General features: G+C 35.7%; 1 protein-coding gene across 1 annotated transcript in view; it reads left to right on the top strand.

Annotated features, from left to right (window-relative positions):
* Positions 1-17,958, top strand: part of VIRMA (vir like m6A methyltransferase associated) — a 61,625-nt gene that overhangs the window by 19,233 nt on the left and 24,434 nt on the right. Inside the window, exons 6-15 of the mRNA XM_065895197.1 lie at positions 1,287-1,409; positions 1,991-2,263; positions 4,361-5,501; positions 8,857-9,348; positions 10,396-10,550; positions 13,425-13,507; positions 15,614-15,707; positions 15,852-16,396; positions 16,922-17,157; positions 17,626-17,878. Of these exons, the coding sequence (XP_065751269.1) occupies positions 1,287-1,409; positions 1,991-2,263; positions 4,361-5,501; positions 8,857-9,348; positions 10,396-10,550; positions 13,425-13,507; positions 15,614-15,707; positions 15,852-16,396; positions 16,922-17,157; positions 17,626-17,878 (3,395 nt within the window). The remainder of the gene's footprint in view (positions 1-1,286; positions 1,410-1,990; positions 2,264-4,360; positions 5,502-8,856; positions 9,349-10,395; positions 10,551-13,424; positions 13,508-15,613; positions 15,708-15,851; positions 16,397-16,921; positions 17,158-17,625; positions 17,879-17,958) is intronic.

Here is a 17,958-nt window from a genome sequence, read left to right as displayed (position 1 = left end):
GTTAGTTTCAGGTACACAGCAAAGTGAATCAGTCATACGTGCACATATATCCACTCTTTTTTAGATTCTTTTCCCTATTACAGAGTATAGGGTATTGAGTAGTGTTCCCTGTGCTGTACAGTAGGTCCTTGTAAGTTACCCGTTTTATATTTAGTAGTGTGCATATGTCAATCCCAATCTCCCAGTTTATCCCCTACCCCCTTTCCCCCCTGGTAACCGTAATTTTGTTTTCTACATCTGTGACTCTATTTCTGTTTTGTACCATTTTTTTAGATTCCACATATAAGCAATAGCATATGATATTTGTCTTTCTCTGACTTCACTCTCGCTGACTTGTTTTAAAATGGACACTTAAGCTCATATATTGCATATACATACACATACATATGTATGTGTGTATGTTTTTAACTTTTTATTTTGAAATAATTATAGATTTATAGGAAGTTGCAAAGAAATGTATAGGGAAGTCCTGTGTACTCATCCCCAGATTCCCCTAGTTAACATCTTTTACAACTCTAGTACAATATCAAAATAAAATTGGCCTTGTTACAATCTGTAGAGCTTGTTCACCTTTCACCAGTTATACATGTATACGTGTGTGTGTGTGTGTGTGTAATTTTATGTCATGTCTAGCTTTGCATAACCACCACCAAAATTAAGAGACTTGATTGTACTATCACAGTATTCCCTGGTGTTATGCCTTTACAGGCAAACCCATCCCACCTGTCCCTAACTTTTGGCAATCACTAATCTGTTCTCTGTCTCTGTAATTATATTATTTCATGAATGTTACAAAATGGAATCATGAAGTTGGGATCTTTTTGAGATGGGCTATTTTCATTCAGCATAATTTCTTTGAAGTTTATCTACTTTCTGTGTGCATTAGATCATTCTTTATTGTTGCTGAGTAGTAATACATAGTATGGATGTATCATAATTTATTTAACTTCAATCATTGAAGGACATTTAGGTAGTTTCCAGTTTTTGACTTTTGCAAATAAAGCTATTATGAGCATTCATGTACATCTTCCTGCAGGAAAATAAGTCTCCATTTTTCTGGGATAATGCCCAAGAGTTACATACATTATATTTTGGTATATGGGACATCAAAAATTCTAACTTTCCCATTATAAACTAATTAGCAAAATTTCTGTTACACGTCAGGAAGGAAAAAGTTAATAAATTCTGAAGATGAAAACTCAAATGATGAATAGCATTTTTGTCATGCATTTATTTCACTATACTTCTTCATTTGAAAGTTCTTTTTCTTTTTCTAATAAAATTAGCTGATGGGGAGAAAGAAGATCAGTTTAATGGAAGCCCTCCAAGACCACAGCCAAGGGGACCAAGAACTCCACCAGGACCCCCTCCACCTGATGATGATGAGGATGATCCCATGCCATTGCCAGGTAGACATATATCAGTGATAGTTTATTTTCCCCCTCTTGATTAATGTTAATAGTACTTTTTGATTAAAGAAAAAAAATTAGATGCTGGTAATCAAATCTTGATGAATATCCTCTGCCCCCATTCTGCACAGTGTTTTCTTGTGTTTTTTTTGTTGGCAAGTGAATTTGTTAAAAGAAAAAAAAATCAGTTAATTAATTCGAAGCTGAAGCAACATTACTTTGAAAATAAAATGTTAATGTGCTATAGTGGTATGTACAGAACAGCACCAGTAAAAATAAACAGTAGGTATTGGAAGAGAGAAAAATCTGTATAGTTACTTAATAGCTAAAAAAGAAGAGGATTATTGTATTAGAATATAACATAGCATACTTTATTAATTATGAGCTGTGTTTATTTAATACTTTGTTTAAAGTATGTTTATTTAATACTATTAATATTTATTAATAATTAATAAAGCATACTTTATTAATTATGAGCTAAATCATCCAAAATGTCATTAAGTAGTTGCAGTATCCAATCCTTCTGCCTCATGTTATTTAAACAGTTAAAATGATCTGTGCCTTAAACCTCAATTTTTCAGTGTCTGGTGACAAGGAAGAGGATGCTCCTCATAGAGAAGATTACTTTGAGCCCATTTCTCCTGATCGGAATTCTGTTCCTCAGGAAGGTCAATATTCTGATGAAGGAGAAGTAGAAGAAGAACAACAAGAAGAAGGAGAAGATGATGAAGATGATGTGGATGTCGAGGAAGAAGAGGATGAGGATGAGGATGATCGCCATACAGTAGATAGTATCCCTGAGGAGGAAGAGGAAGATGAAGAGGAAGAAGGTGAAGAAGATGAAGAAGGTGAAGGTGGGTTGAATTAGCTAGGACTTCTGGTTTTAAGTGCTAGAAACTAGCTTGATGTAGCTTGTAGTAATGCAGAAGAATTTGTAGCAGAGATAAATGGCTTTCAAGAAACCTGAGACAGATTGTAGCTGGGCCTTAAGACTTGACTAGAGCTGGGATTTCCGTCTCTTCTTTGTTTTGTGTTTCTAATTTATATTCTGTTAACTAATTGTTATATCTCTGTTCACCCCACATCTTTAATCTCTCTTTAACCAGCCAGTCTAAACTACCTGGCTGTGTCTCAGATCCAGATCCAGTTTTCTGGGAGAGAGAGTCTCTTTGGCTTGCTATGGTATCACTGCCCCTTGATACCATCAGCTTTGTCCAGGGAAGCAGGGATATGCAGCAAATATATGGTGATTAGGGATTTGGTGATCTGTTTCGAGAGTAAAGGAGTGGTGTTTTTTTTTTTTTTTTTTTGCGGTACGTGGGCCTCTCACTGTTGTGGCCTCTCCTGCTGCGGAGCACAGGCTCTGGACGCGCAGACTCAGCGGCCATGGCTCACGGGCCCAGCCGCTCCGCGGCACGTGGGATCTTCCCGGACTGGGGCACGAACCCGTGTCCCCTGCATCGGCAGACGGACTCCCAACCACTGCACCACCAGGGAAGCCCAGGAGTGGTGCTTTAAGCTGGGTGGAATTGCTAAAAATGTCTGCCACCTAGATATTTTGGCAAAATGCTTCATTATTTTTAGAAATTCAGAAGGAAAAATCTCAATTACACAGGGACATATGGCAGCATTATGCAGTCCTTTAGTTAGGCTTTACTTTTCCTTTGAAAGCAAAAAGAGATACTTAAGCTAATTGGCTCTTAATTTCTCCAATAAATGGAATGTAGTGTTAAAGTATTTATGTAAAATGACAGATTATCTGCCTTTTTCTTTTATAAGATAGTACAGGTGAGCATCATTCTACGTGAGAGAGAGGACCATTCTAGTATCACAGTGGCCCTTTTACAAAATATAAATAATTGGGTTATTGAGTGATAACCTTTTTAGCTTACCCCATTTCCAGATTACCACAAAATCCTTTTTAGATTTATTGTGTTTGACTGGCAAGTAGTAGTTAGATTTCATGCAGGCTTTGTTAATCAGAGGACATTTTAATAGAGAAGGTGAGAGAATGAGGCTGGTTAATTTGATTTTTACCAGAAGACATCTGGTGGTTATTCCACAGTCAAGTCTCTATAGGCCCTTCCTTTTCAAATATGAGTGTATTGCTATGGCTAAATTGTTTTGAGCTAAAGAATGTCACAAGAGGGCTGTTACTTGAGGAATACTGTGGAACCATTTCCTTTTCTTTCTTAGGCTGTAATTGCACATCTCTGTTTTACCACGGCCAGGTAATAGTAGTGTTAAAAAGTAAAACCAACAAGTTTTCCATCTCTGGTCCTGTATTACTTCTAGTCCTGTATCAATAAATAGAGGAAAAAGCTGCATGTGTCATAATATGAAAACTCTTTGTTTTGGCAAAGCTGAGCACTTTATATGAACAGATTTTCCCTAAAAACATAATACAGAACTGGGGAAACTGTGTGACAGGTAAATACAGAGAAGTGAAAGTGAAGGAATATGAAATTCATGTTATAAAAAGAACATAGAATGTTTTTTCTGGAAATATTTGATGTAGCTTGGTATTTATGGTACTAATTCTTAGTTAATTTAATAATTTTGGCCCATCAATTTATTTTTTCCATCTTAAAAATACTCTCTTATGAGGGCAAGCTTAATTTCTTTCCTCCTGAAAGAGGTATTTTTGGTTTGTTTTTTGAGGCATTTCTAATTTAATTTTGTGAGGAAAAGATCTGTAGCAGAGTTAGTTGTAAAGCTGAACAGATATAATAGAAAACTTCACTTATGAAGTTTCTCCATAATTATTCTATTAGAAACTATAAAATGTTAGTAATTGTTGATAAGATGTTGGGGCAGAAATTAATTTTGTTGAGGAAATCATTAATTTTTATTTTTTGCCACACTGTTAAATGATTTTTTTGACAAACCAGATTGGTCTGCATTAAACAACAATGATGTAACAACTAAATATTATTCAAACTGATTTTCAGGGGATGATGGTTATGAACAAATTTCCAGTGATGAAGATGGAATTGCTGACTTGGAACGTGAAACATTTAAGTATCCAAACTTTGATGTTGAATACACTGCTGAAGACTTAGCTTCAGTTCCTCCTATGACGTATGATCCATATGACAGGGAGCTTGTACCACTCTTATACTTCAGCTGTCCATACAAGACTACTTTTGAAATTGAAATCAGTAGAATGAAGGATCAAGGTCCAGATAAAGAAAATTCAGGGGCAGTAGAAGCCTCAGTGAAGTTAACTGAACTGTTGGATTTGTATCAAGAAGATAGAGGTGCAAAATGGGTAACAGCTTTAGAAGAAATTCCAAGTTTAATAATAAAAGGATTAAGTTATTTGCAATTGAAAAACACAAAACAAGACGCCCTTGGCCAGTTGATAGACTGGACCATGCAAGCTTTAAATTTACAAGTAGCCCTTCGCCAACCCATTGCCTTAAATGTCCGACAGCTCAAAGCTGGGACCAAATTAGTGTCCTCACTGGCAGAATGTGGGGCCCAAGGAGTCATGGGACTGCTACAAGCAGGAGTGATCAGTGGATTATTTGAGCTCCTGTTTGCTGATCATGTCTCATCTTCCCTTAAGTTAAATGCATTTAAAGCTTTGGACAGTGTCATTAGTATGACAGAAGGAATGGAAGCATTTTTAAGAAGTAGGCAGAGTGAAAAAAGTGGGTATCAAAAACTGCTGGAGCTCATACTTTTAGATCAGACTGTGAGGGTTGTCACTGCTGGTTCAGCTATTCTTCAGAAATGCCATTTCTATGAAATTTTGTCAGAGATTAAAAGACTTGGTGACCATTTAGCAGAGAAGACTTCTTCTGTTCCTAACCACAGTGAAGCTGATCATGATACAGACACTGGACTTGAGAGAACAAACCCAGAATATGAAAATGAAGTAGAGGCTTCAATGGATATGGATCTTTTGGAATCCTCAAATATAAGTGAAGGGGAAATAGAAAAGCTTATTAACCTCTTAGAGGAAGTTTTTCATTTAATGGAAACTGCACCTCATACAATGATCCAACCTCCTGTTAAGTCTTTCCCAACAATGGCACGTATTACTGGACCACCAGAGAGGGATGATCCATACCCTGTTCTCTTTAGGTAAGACATTTTTGGCTTTGGGAAATATATTTTACCAGTCATTAGAGGCAATTTTATGTGGTTGGTTTCTTTTTTTTTTTTTTTTAACTCTGTCTGTAGGTCAAGGATACTTGATATTTTAAAATAAGTGGAACTGAGAAATATATTACTGTGGGTGAGCTATATTTAGTTAATACTTAAAGTTGTAGTAGCAACTTAAGTTAAAGATAGTAATAATCAACAACAGTGCTTATATAAGCATGTCTGTGAGCAAGAATAAATGAGAAACCGCTGAGTGGCTTCTGGGAAGGTGGTACAAAGAGGATGGAACAGGAAGGAGAGAGCTTTTCAGTGTAAACCTTTTTGTACCTTATCACTGTAATACATTGCAGATTAAACTGATACTTTACTAAATTAATTTTACAGTCCTGGTTAAAGATATATTAAAGGTTTAATTGCCATTTCTTTCTGCCATCTAACTCTCTAGTTATCTGTTGGTACAGTTTTGCCATTATTAGGTACCCACGGTAGATTTTTAAAATTTTGTTTTAATTTTTGAGAGTTTCTTTTTTGGCATTTTGCCTGTAAATAATTTTTCAACTAAATGCAAAAGTTGCATTTTTATTATTTTATTCCTTATTTCTGTGATTATTTTTTGCCTTGCTTTGGAACATAGTGCATTAACAGAAAATCAGTACTTGTCCATTCTAAAATCTGTACCTATCCATTCCTGTTTTTAGCTGAAACTATCAGATCTTGCCTTAGTTTGAGTTCTTACAGGAGTGTAAGATGATAATTGTTAAAGCAAGGTCTGGTAGGAGATGAGGTCAAGAGTACAAAGTAGGAGTTTGGCTTTGAACAAGAGAAAGGAAACCTTATATGTATACAGATACAGATATCTTTGTAGTGTGGAGACAGTAGAGGAGACGAGGCACTTCTCACTGATCCTTTTTTTTTTTTTTTTTTTTTTGTGGTACGAGGGCCTCTCACTGTTGTGGCCTCTCCCGTCGCAGAGCACAGGCTCTGGATGCGCAGGCTCAGCAGCCATGGCTCACGGGCCCAGCCGCTCCGCGGCATGTGGGATCTTCCCAGACCGGGGCACGAACCTGTGTCCCCTGCATCAGCAGGCGGACTGTCAACCACTGTGCCACCAGGGAAGCCCATTGATCCTATTTTTGATAAAGTAGGAATTGAAGTCATGCACTGAGGATGACTGAGTATAAGAAAAGGGTGAAGCTCTCAAATAGTCAGTGAGGGGAAACGAGTAATTAATGGCCTACTAAGTCTTGTTTTTCCCCCATAATTGGAGGAGGTATGTTTGGGTATCAGACTTTAGGAAATAAAGGGCTTTGAATGCTGTGCACTAAGGAATTTGGATTTTTGTTTTTGTTTTTGTTTTGGCTGCACTGCATAGATTGTGGGATCTTAGTTCCCTGACCAGGGATCAAACCCGGGCCCCTGGCAGTGAGAGCACTGAGTCCTAACCACTGGACTGCCAGGGAATTCCCAGGGATTTTGTTTTTAGAATGTGGGAAGATCTCGAATATTTTGGAGTAGCAGATCTGGTATGATCAAAGTAGTGTTCTAAGATTATATTATAGTTACAAGATGTATTGCAATGGAAGAGAAATTGGAGTTATTAGGTAGATAAGCCTGTCTGAAGATTCTAGGTGGTAGGTGTTGTGCTAAGTACTTGGCCTGATATAGTGGCATTTACAGAAAATGGGAAGACAAATACTGTGCTAATATTGAGAGTTTGTGAAAAAGCATTACTAGGACTTGGCAACTGAACCTAGTAAGAGAAAGTAAGAAGGAGCTTTGATGTTTCTAGCCAAGGTAACTATTGGAACTGTGGTTTTATGGACAGAAACTGGTAAATTAGGAGGGAGAGTGAATTTTGAAAGAAATAATTACATTTTGGAAGGATTAGTTTGAAGTGACGGCAAGGTTCATTAATGTACCATGTTGGGGTCTTCAAGATAACCCCCGAGATTTGCTAGATGGAGTCACAGGACTGTGTTGTAATCACGACCACGATTTATTATATCAAAAGGATACAAAACATGATCAGCAAAGAGAAGGGGTACATGGGACGAAGCCTGGGGAAACGAGTCATAAACTTCCAGAGTCCTTTCCTCATTTAGACACAAAGGACCCGCTTAAGTCCTCCAACAACAAATTGTGACATGTGTGAAATGTTGCGTACTGAGCAAGCTCATTGGAATCTCAGCATCCAAGCTTATTATTGGGGGATAGCCATGTAGGCACCCAGTACCTAGCATGTATCAGAATTCCAGACTCCCAAAAGGAAAGCAGGTGTTCAGCGTAAACCATATTATTTGCATAAACAGTTTAGGTGCAATGAGTATTATTACCAGTTGATAGGCGGAAACCCTCCCAAAATCCAAGTCCCCAGAGGCCAGCCAAGGGCCAACCTTGCAAGCAGGCCTTTCTAAGAATAAACATTCTGAGGCCTGCCATGTTAACTATTTTCTGAACGTTCCATGAGGTGGTTAAGGATGCTCTTAGAGCATAATAATGTTCACCTTTGTGGTAAGAAGTTAGTGGAGGTGTTTTTATCATGACAGAAGCCTGAGTTTAAGCAGAAATTGATTGAAGAGGCAATTTTATGCTATGTGATTACAACTATATGACATTCTGGAAAAGGCAAAACTGTGGAGACAGTGACTGCCAGGGATTGGGAGGGAGGGAGGGATGAATAGATGGAGCACAGAGTATTTTTAGGACAGTGAAAGTACTCTGTCAGTAGCAGTTGGGTCTATTTAGGGGTGTTAGGTAAATTCAGACTTTTTCTACTAAAACTATGGGTACTAAAAAAATGGTTCTTGGATTTGATAAAAGAGTCTATTGTATTAAATACTGAAAATGGATAATTTGAGGTTTTTTCCCCCTAGAGGTACTAATTCAGATATACTACCTATAGTAAATCTGAATATACTATAAGTTTTTTTATGGTATATGTACTATATTCTCCCTAGATATACTAATTCAGGTATACTAATATGCCATGGGTCGAGTAGGACCATGGTTAAAAGGAAGGAGCATTTGATAAGTGGCCTGGAAGGAAGTCCCAGATTTTAAAGTCATGGTTGATTCTGGAAAGAGAAAACTTGTCACAGTTACTTATTAAACATCCTTTGAATGCTAGGAAAAAGCCTTACAGAACTTTCACTTTTGTTTGGCCTAGTGGATAGAAGACTTGCTACTTAGAGTACTATTTTAGTTAAAGCAGTATATTGCTGAAGATAAGGATTATTGCCATTAAATTTTTTACCTCTCTCCTGTCTAATGAATATTGAATAAATGAAGAATGTTTTACACTGACTTAACATATATTTTATTACTTCTTCTACAGGTATCTTCACAGTCATCACTTCTTGGAGTTGGTTACCTTGCTTTTGTCAATCCCAGTAACAAGTGCACACCCTGGTGTGCTGCAAGCCACAAAAGATGTTTTAAAGTTTCTTGCACAGTCACAAAAGGGTCTTCTTTTTTTTATGTCAGAATATGAAGCAACAAATTTGTTGATCCGAGCTCTGTGTCACCTTTATGATCAAGATGAAGAAGAAGGTCTCCAATCTGATGGTGTTATTGATGATGCATTTGCCTTGTGGCTACAGGACTCAACACAGACTTTGCAGTGTATTACAGAACTGTTCAGCCATTTTCAGCGTTGTACAGCCAGTGAAGAAACTGACCATTCAGATCTCTTGGGAACTCTTCACAATCTTTACTTGATTACTTTTAATCCTGTGGGAAGATCAGCTGTTGGCCATGTTTTCAGTCTTGAGAAAAATCTCCAAAGTCTTATTACTCTAATGGAGTACTATTCCAAAGAAGCCTTAGGGTAATTTTATGCTTAATCCTTAAATTTTCTATTTTATTGGAAAACCACATCACTAATGGGGTAGTTTCTTGAAAGAATGTGTTTTGAAAATAAAAACTATAATTTTTTGACATAACACATAACTTCTTAATTAAGGATTAGAATGGTGAAATCTCTAAGATGTGGCTGTAAAGAAATGAAATAGCAGCTTCTTCCAGTTTCCCCACGGTGTTAACAAAGATTGCAGCTGTAGTACTCCTGCTAATTTTTGTGGAGGGGAATCCTAAGGTACAGGAACATACGTATACCATAAGAGTCATGAGGGCTATCTTGCTGTCTTCTGCCCCTCTAAGCTATTCTAAGCTATTCTAAGCTATTCTAAGCTAATACCTTCTAAGCTATTCATGGTGCTCGGATTTCAGAAGTGTTTTGACTGGATGAGGGAGATTGAGAATGACAGTAGTTTTCAAGAACTTGCCCTATAGGGCAGAGGGTTTTAGTGTATAAGAAGAGAAACATGTTCTTCCTGGTTCATGCCATGCAAAGCAGTGGCATCCTTTGCATCGGGGTCTTGATATGACTCCTTGAGTGATGGATCTTTTGGGGGGACCTGTAAAAGGCAAACAACAGTGACTTCTATGCCTAGCTGTATATTAACAGTTCTGTAGTGGAAGTCTGAATAATCATGGTGGTAGGTTGATTCATCACACTTGTTCCTATTTATCCAGAGTGAACAACCATTTTAAAGGAGACCGATGAAGTGTACTTCCTAATCTTTTATTGCTAATGAAGTACACTTATTAATATTTCATTGTTCTGATCTTATTTCTTAATAGAAGTTCACTTTCCATTTTGATGCATGTGCTTTGTTATTACATACTTTTAAGTAGTGGTTTCAGGTGAATTGAAGGTGAAACTTTAAAGTGCGATTTCCTGTTTTCAGGAAGTCAGTCATGTTTCATTGTGAAATTCCTTGATCCCTTTAAAACCAAGTAGAAAACAATGTTAAAAATTGTTCCTAAAAATTTATTTTCATATCAAAAACTTTAAAACCTTATTTTGTTTCAGTGATTCCAAGTCTAAGAAGTCAGTAGCTTATAATTATGCATGCATACTTATTTTGGTGGTGGTTCAGTCTTCCAGTGATGTCCAAATGCTAGAACAGCATGCAGCATCTCTCTTGAAGCTTTGTAAAGCAGATGAAAATAATGCTAAATTGCAAGGTATGGTACTTGAAGTTATTTTAAGCATTTATGATATGTGAAGAAAAAAAAGCCTTTGAATATCTGTAGTACTTTATCATGTTTTGATAATATACCTGGTAATACCCTGTTTTTAACTTTCTGAAAGTTAAGATACCTTTTATGGAGGTATTTTATATGGTGTTCTTAAAAAGATTTTTAGGAAATCGTTCAAAGTACCTTTTTCTGAAAAGCCATGGAAATTTCTGGGTGGTTGAAGTTCCTAATCAAAGTAGAATTAAAGATGAACTCAGAAGTTCAGTTTTGTTTATAGTTTGCATGTGTGTGTGTTTTCTATATATGTATTTCTAAGTACAACACTGTTGTAAGTACAACTTAGAAATCCATTTGTGGTTAACATGTGCTATTCTCAAGTGAAGAATGATGAATATGAACATTATTTTCTAAATGTATGTTGAATGAAGTTTATGGCAAACCTTATTATGTGGGCAGTCTTGAAAAGTTTAAGGTATTTAATTACAAGTTTTTATTATTTTATTTTGGTTCTTGGCTTTCTGACCTTGCCAAGTAGAAAATTTGATAACATTGAGTAAATGTTATGATAGCATGTGGCCTCTTTTCTTCCTTTTTTTTTTTTTTCTTTTGGCTGCACTGCACGGCATGCGGGATCTTAGTTCCCCAACCAGGGATCAAACCTGTTCCCCCTACAGTAGAAGTGCAGAGTTTTAACCACTGGCCCTGGACCACCAGGGAAGTCCCAGGCCTCTTTTCTTTTTAATCCTAAATTTTATGTGCGATACCACCAGTAAAAGTTGGATACTGCACTCAATTTTCTATATTGAAAATAGATTTTTTTCCCCCTGAAGTATGCCTTTATAAAAGAAGGGTATGCAGTGTCTTCAAAGGTAGTATTAATGCCTTACTACATTTTCTGTGTGATGGGTACACTAGTATTTGTTTTATTATTCCTTATATCTTTCATTTGAACACTATATATTCTACATATATGAAAGAGTTAATTTAAAAATGCGTAGGAAAATACTCAGATGCAAACAGTTGTAATCCTCAGGATTGTAGTACCAAGGAAGGGTGACTACTATTTGCACTTCCCTTCATTCATTCCTATAAAGTGTCTAGAACTTATTATGTGAGAATGCTTTTCTAAAAACATTTTTGGTGATAAAGTATAGGTTTTACGGCATAGCTTCTAGGAGAGTTTTGAGTTTGGTTGCAGTAAATGGTATATTTCATGTGTTTCTTTTATAAACAAAGCTTGCTGTTATTAGTTTTGGGGTGATAGTGATTACTTTTAACTTCGTAAAGGCAAATTAGGAAATTGATAACATTTAAAATGCATGATAAGGGAAAAGGCACTCAGCAGATGTCCCCCCATGGGTTTGATCCTGTTAGAAATGAATACATTTTGTGTATGCTTTTTTGGGGGTGTGGGAATCAGTGGCAGCATTAGGTGAATAAACATTATGTTATTATATTGGTTTATGAGCAGTCAATTTTATAATTCTTTTTTAATGTTGTAAGTTGATTGCTGCAAAAATATTCAGTATAGTTAGATGTAACCATGTAAATGTTTTAAGTTTTCAGAAACCAAAAATCTAAGGGCGGTAACCTCTTTTTTTTAAATATATATATACATATTTTTTTAACATCTTTATTGGAGTATAATTGCTTTAAAATGGTGTGTTAGTTTCTGCTTTATAATAAAGTGAATCAGTTATACATATACATATGTCCTCATATCTCTTCCCTCTTGCGTCTCCCTCCCTCACCCTCCCTATCCCACCCCTCTAGGTGGTCACAAAGCACTGAGCTCATCTCCCTGTGCTATGCGGCTGCTTCCCACTAGCTATCTGTTTTACGTTTGGTAGTGTATATATGTCCATGCCACTCTCTCACTTTGTCCCAGCTTACCCTTCCCCCTCCCTGTATCATCAAGTCCATTCTCTAGTAAGTCTGTGTCTTTATTCCCATCTTGCCCCTAGGTTCTTCATGACCATTTTTTTTTTTTTTTAGATTCCATATATATGTGTTAGCATACGGTATTTGTTTTTCTCTTTCTGACTTACTTCACTCTGTATGACAGACTGTAGGTCCATCCACCTCACTACAAATAACTCAATTTCGTTTCTTTTTATGGCTGAGTAATATTCATTCATTGTATATACGTGCCACATCTTCTTTACCCATTCATCTGTTGATGGACACTTAGGTTGCTTCCATATCCTGGCTGTTGTAAGTAGAGCTGCAATGAACATTTTGGTACATGACTCTTTTTGAATTACGGTTTTCTCAGGGTATATGCCCAGTAGTGGGATTGCTGGGTCATATGGTAGTTCTGTTTTTAGGTTTTTAAGGAACGTCCATACTGTTCTCTATAGTGGCTGTATCAGTTTACATTCCCACCAACAGTGCAAGAGGATTCCCTTTTCTCCACACCCTCTCCAGCGTTTATTGTTTGTAGATTTTTTGATGATGGCCATTCTGACTGGTGTGAGGTGATACCTCATTGTAGTTTTGATTTGCATTTCTCTAATGATTAGTGATGTTGAGCATCCTTTCATGTGTTTGTTGGCAATCTGTGTATCTTCTTTGGAGAAATGTCTATTTAGGTCTCCTGCCCATTTTTGGATTGGGTTGTTTTATTTCTAAGCCAGTATAGTAGGACATTACATTTCATTTTAAAGCTTGTTTAAATAATTAGACATAAGTTCATTCCTGTATAAAATTTAGTTTATTGAAATGAACATGGATCTGATAATCTAAAACCATGGTTTTTCTCAGGAAAAGAATACCTTTACTTCCCTTGTTTTAAAGGCTTTGTTTTAAAGGCTTTTGTTTTAAAATATTATATTATGAATTACTGTTTTTGTTTTTAAGAACTTGGCAAGTGGCTTGAACCTCTGAAAAACCTTAGATTTGAGATTAACTGCATCCCAAACCTAATTGAATATGTTAAACAGGTAAGTAAAACTTAAAAGTGCCTTGATTTTACAGAACTGTGCGGTAGTATATAGTAATACTGTTTTAACTCACTTGTATAGGTAATGCAGTTAAGTGTACTTGATTGATTTACTAGTCTTGTGGGTATAGACTGGTACTGGGTATAGATGGTTATGTAATTGTGTGTATAATGAACACAGATGCACACAACCTTATTGCTTTCTATTACCAGCTTCTGTCCTACTTTTTTCCCTCTCAAATAGGAATATTATCACCTACCATTTTGATGACATTTACAAAAGTGTTTTAAAGTTAAATGCTATGATAATGTAACATATAATTATAGTTAAACTTTGGTGGAAAAGAATTTCCCTCAAAATTTGTACTTGAAAATTGGTAGAGTCAGTTCCAGATAATTGCAATGGGGACTAGTTCTGTTAATTTGGGATGGTTAAATCTGTAATTGAAGTAATTAATGAGAGTTGAAAATCATATAATTCATAATATTACAGTTGAAAAATGCATATACACTTCAAGTAATTCATAATGAAAAAATTCATTAAAATCATTGCATTGTTAGTTTTGGAAGTTTGAAAAGTTTTCTTTGCTCCTTAGCTGATCCAATGTGTATCATAGGAAGAAGGACTAAAAGTGCCCATAGATGCATAAAAAGTTTTAAACTAGCGGGGCAGAATGGACCTTGAATTATCTCCCTTTTCATTTAACAGATGAGCTATATGTGTTGTGTATGTGTCTGTGTGTCTGTGTGTGTAAACCACCTTGGTCTTGGAGCTGCAGTGTGTTATTGAAGTAATGTATGTATATTATCTAATCTGTTGCTGTTTTGACCCACTAACAAAGAGCTATTTGGGTTTTATCTGCTTCAAATTTTTCTTCACTAACTTGTCTCCCTTCTCATTTTTCCTCCTTCTCCCCTAAGAGTACTTTTTCCTCCTATAATGCCATCATATTCTTCTGTTCTTTATACCTCAGGTGATATCTAGAGTTTTTCATTATGTTCGGTCTTTTATTTGGCAGAAGTACAGTAGTGTCCTGTAAATTTAGATGGTCAGGTATTTAGGGTACTTGTGCATGGTTAGGAGAATATATAAAGTATCCAATAAATATCAGATGGTTTCACTTAAAGTACTTAACCAATAAAAAGTTCAGTAGTAGAAATTTGAATACATGCTGTAATTAAGAGTTTTTAATTTTTGTGTAAATCCTTGTCCCATTAATTATGGTTATTATAAATGACTGTCATTCTAAGATGTACTAAAGACAGTTGATCTAAGACTGAAACTTCACTCTGTGTCTCCCTGCTGCCTTATGTAATTTGTGAATTATTGAAAGGCAGCAAGGAAGAAATTAGACGAAAAGATAGCCTAAGGTGGGAAACATATGAGGAAAAGGATTTTCTTATTTTTAGGTTTCTCCTCTGAGGTTTAGAAGCTGAATTAGTAACATTTTAAAGTGCTATTTCTTTTAAGTTTTTTTTAACCATCTATATGCTGCTCCTTGGAAACTACAAAAATAAAGCAACTTAAACAACTATTTGTTGCCAGGAAGCATAGCGTGGGCAGGTACTAAGGACATAGGCAACTGTATTTCTTTTTCCTCTAGCCATGCCCCAAATGGCCATCATAACTAGATTCTTGTGGTATCTGCATTTTTCAAAATGTATGTTATGTAGTGTTAAAACATTCCATCATGCTTCCTCAATTTTCAAAGAGCTTTAGTACCCACAGGGCTTTGTAAAATCAGTCGTTTCTTCCTTTTTGGGAAAGAGGATGTATAGTAAGAGTATCCAAAAAGGAGCTATTTTAAATTCTTAATCCAGAGAGTTTCATACATAATCTGTATGTAGCCTTTGTTTTAGTCAGTACTTTTTAATGTACTTGTGTTTGCAATTACTCATTTTATGTTCAAAATGTCATATATGGTACAACATATGCCAAAGATTATATAACCTTTATAAACTTCATTAGCCTTATTCATGTTTTAAATTTAGTTAAGTTTAAAGTGGTGTAAGTACTTAACTTGAAACTCATATTTTTAACTAATAACTTCTCTGGGCCTGATAGGTACCAAGAAATTAAACTTTCTATTCATTTTTATTTTTGAAGAATATTGATAACTTGATGACCCCAGAAGGAGTTGGCCTTACTACTGCCTTGCGTGTTCTCTGTAATGTGGCATGTCCACCACCTCCTGTTGAAGGTAATGTGGCTACTGTACTTAAAAACTACTATTTTTTAGGCCTAGTATAAATATCATTTATTAAATAAAATATTCAAAATCTTAACCAGTGATTAATATGTAAGTAATTAGAGTTTTTTTTTTTTCTCCCTTATTTATATAAAGGTCAACAGAAAGACCTGAAATGGAATCTTGCTGTCATTCAGCTTTTTTCTGCTGAAGGAATGGACACCTTTATTCGGGTGCTGCAAAAATTGAACAGTATTCTGACTCAGCCTTGGAGACTCCATGTCAACATGGGGACTACCCTTCACAGAGTTACTACTATTTCAATGGCTCGCTGCACACTTACTCTTCTTAAAACTATGTTAACGGAACTCCTGAGAGGTGGATCCTTTGAGTTTAAGGACATGCGTGTCCCTTCAGCACTTGTGACTTTACACATGCTCCTGTGCTCTATCCCTCTCTCAGGTCGTTTGGATAGTGATGAACAGAAAATTCAGAATGATATCATTGATATATTACTGACTTTTACACAAGGAGTTAATGAAAAGCTCACAATTTCAGAAGAGACTCTGGCCAACAATACTTGGTCTTTAATGTTAAAAGAAGTTCTTTCTTCGATCTTGAAGGTTCCTGAAGGATTTTTTTCTGGACTCATACTCCTTTCAGAGCTGCTGCCTCTACCATTGCCCATGCAAACAACTCAGGTATCACTTCCATATAACATGCATCTTATAAATGACTGCAATAACACTTTTTAAAAAGCCAGTGATTTTGTTTAAAAAAAAACAAACCCTCATCTCTTTCCCCTAAGAAAGACATAAAATAACTGGATGAGGGTGAGATAAAACTGAAGCAAGTTGGTCATTAAGGAAATATGGGAGTAACATTTTAAATAAATTTTTGTTAATGTGAATTTTATTATGCTGTTATGTGTACTTGTACTTTTGTTATTTTTAAATCCTTTTCCCCCACCTTTATCATGTGTTAGAATTTGCCATTAACTAGGTTGCTTCACCAATGGACTCTGCTCTACTGACTGCTAACCTGAGAACAATAAGATTTTTTTAGATGCATTGAATTCAAGCACATGTTTAATTGTATAACAGAAAATTAAATGTTTTAAGCATGCAGTAAAGATGTTCTTTTCGTAACAGTTCTTCCTGAACAGTTTTTGTGACTATAAATAAATATTTTTAAAAATCTACGTACACATTATACTTTTTTAACAGGTTATTGAGTCACATGATATATCAGTGGCACTCAACACCCGAAAATTGTGGAGCATGCACCTTCATGTTCAAGCAAAGTTGCTCCAAGAAATAGTTCGCTCTTTCTCTGGCACAACCTGCCAGCCCATTCAACATATGTTACGGCGTATTTGTGTTCAATTGTGTGACCTTGCCTCACCAACTGCACTTCTGATTATGAGAACTGTGTTGGATTTGATTGTAGAAGACTTGCAAAGGTATTTTGATTTTGCATTAAAAATTTTTTTCCTCAAGTTATTTTTGACACAGATTCATTTTTTTTAACTTAGAATTTGGAAACCAAGGTTTAGTGTGCTCAGGTAATATGTGTACATATAAATATACACATATACATCTATACAGACACACAGACACATGAATATAGATTAATTTTAATTAGGAAACTTTATGTCATTATTTCATGTGCAAGATATCTTGACGTGTTTCAAGATTGGGGTGTTTGAAAGGTGAGCTATGAAGTACTCTGATTTAAGAAAATACATTATTAACAACCTGAATTTACAAAATTTTATAGTAATTGTAAAATGCCAGAGAAGTTGTCATACCCAAGGAATGAAATGTTTTATATAAGATTTGTGTAAGTTGATATGTGTTGAAAAACAAATTATTAAGTAATGCCTTAAAATCAAGAATTTTGTTCACTAAATGTGTTGATTTTATTTCAGCACTTCAGAAGATAAAGAAAAACAGTATACTAGCCAAACCACCAGGTTGCTTGCTCTTCTTGATGCTCTGGCTTCACACAAAGCTTGTAAATTAGCTATTTTGCATCTAATTAATGGAACTATTAAAGGTGATGAAAGATATGCAGAGATATTCCAGGATCTGTTGGCTTTGGTGCGGTCTCCTGGAGACAGTGTTATTCGCCAACAGTGTGTTGAATTTATCACATCCATTTTGCAGTCTCTCTGTGATCAGGTATTTATAGTTATTTTTATAAATTTTTTTTGTGTGTATGTGTTTCTTAAAAGCTGCTCTTGATGTAAATCTTGGCTGTT

Source organism: Phocoena phocoena, chromosome 17 (assembly GCF_963924675.1).
Source record: "Phocoena phocoena chromosome 17, mPhoPho1.1, whole genome shotgun sequence".
In the NCBI taxonomy this organism is placed as follows: Eukaryota; Metazoa; Chordata; class Mammalia; order Artiodactyla; family Phocoenidae; genus Phocoena; species Phocoena phocoena.
This window is presented reverse-complemented; position numbering and strand designations above follow the sequence as displayed.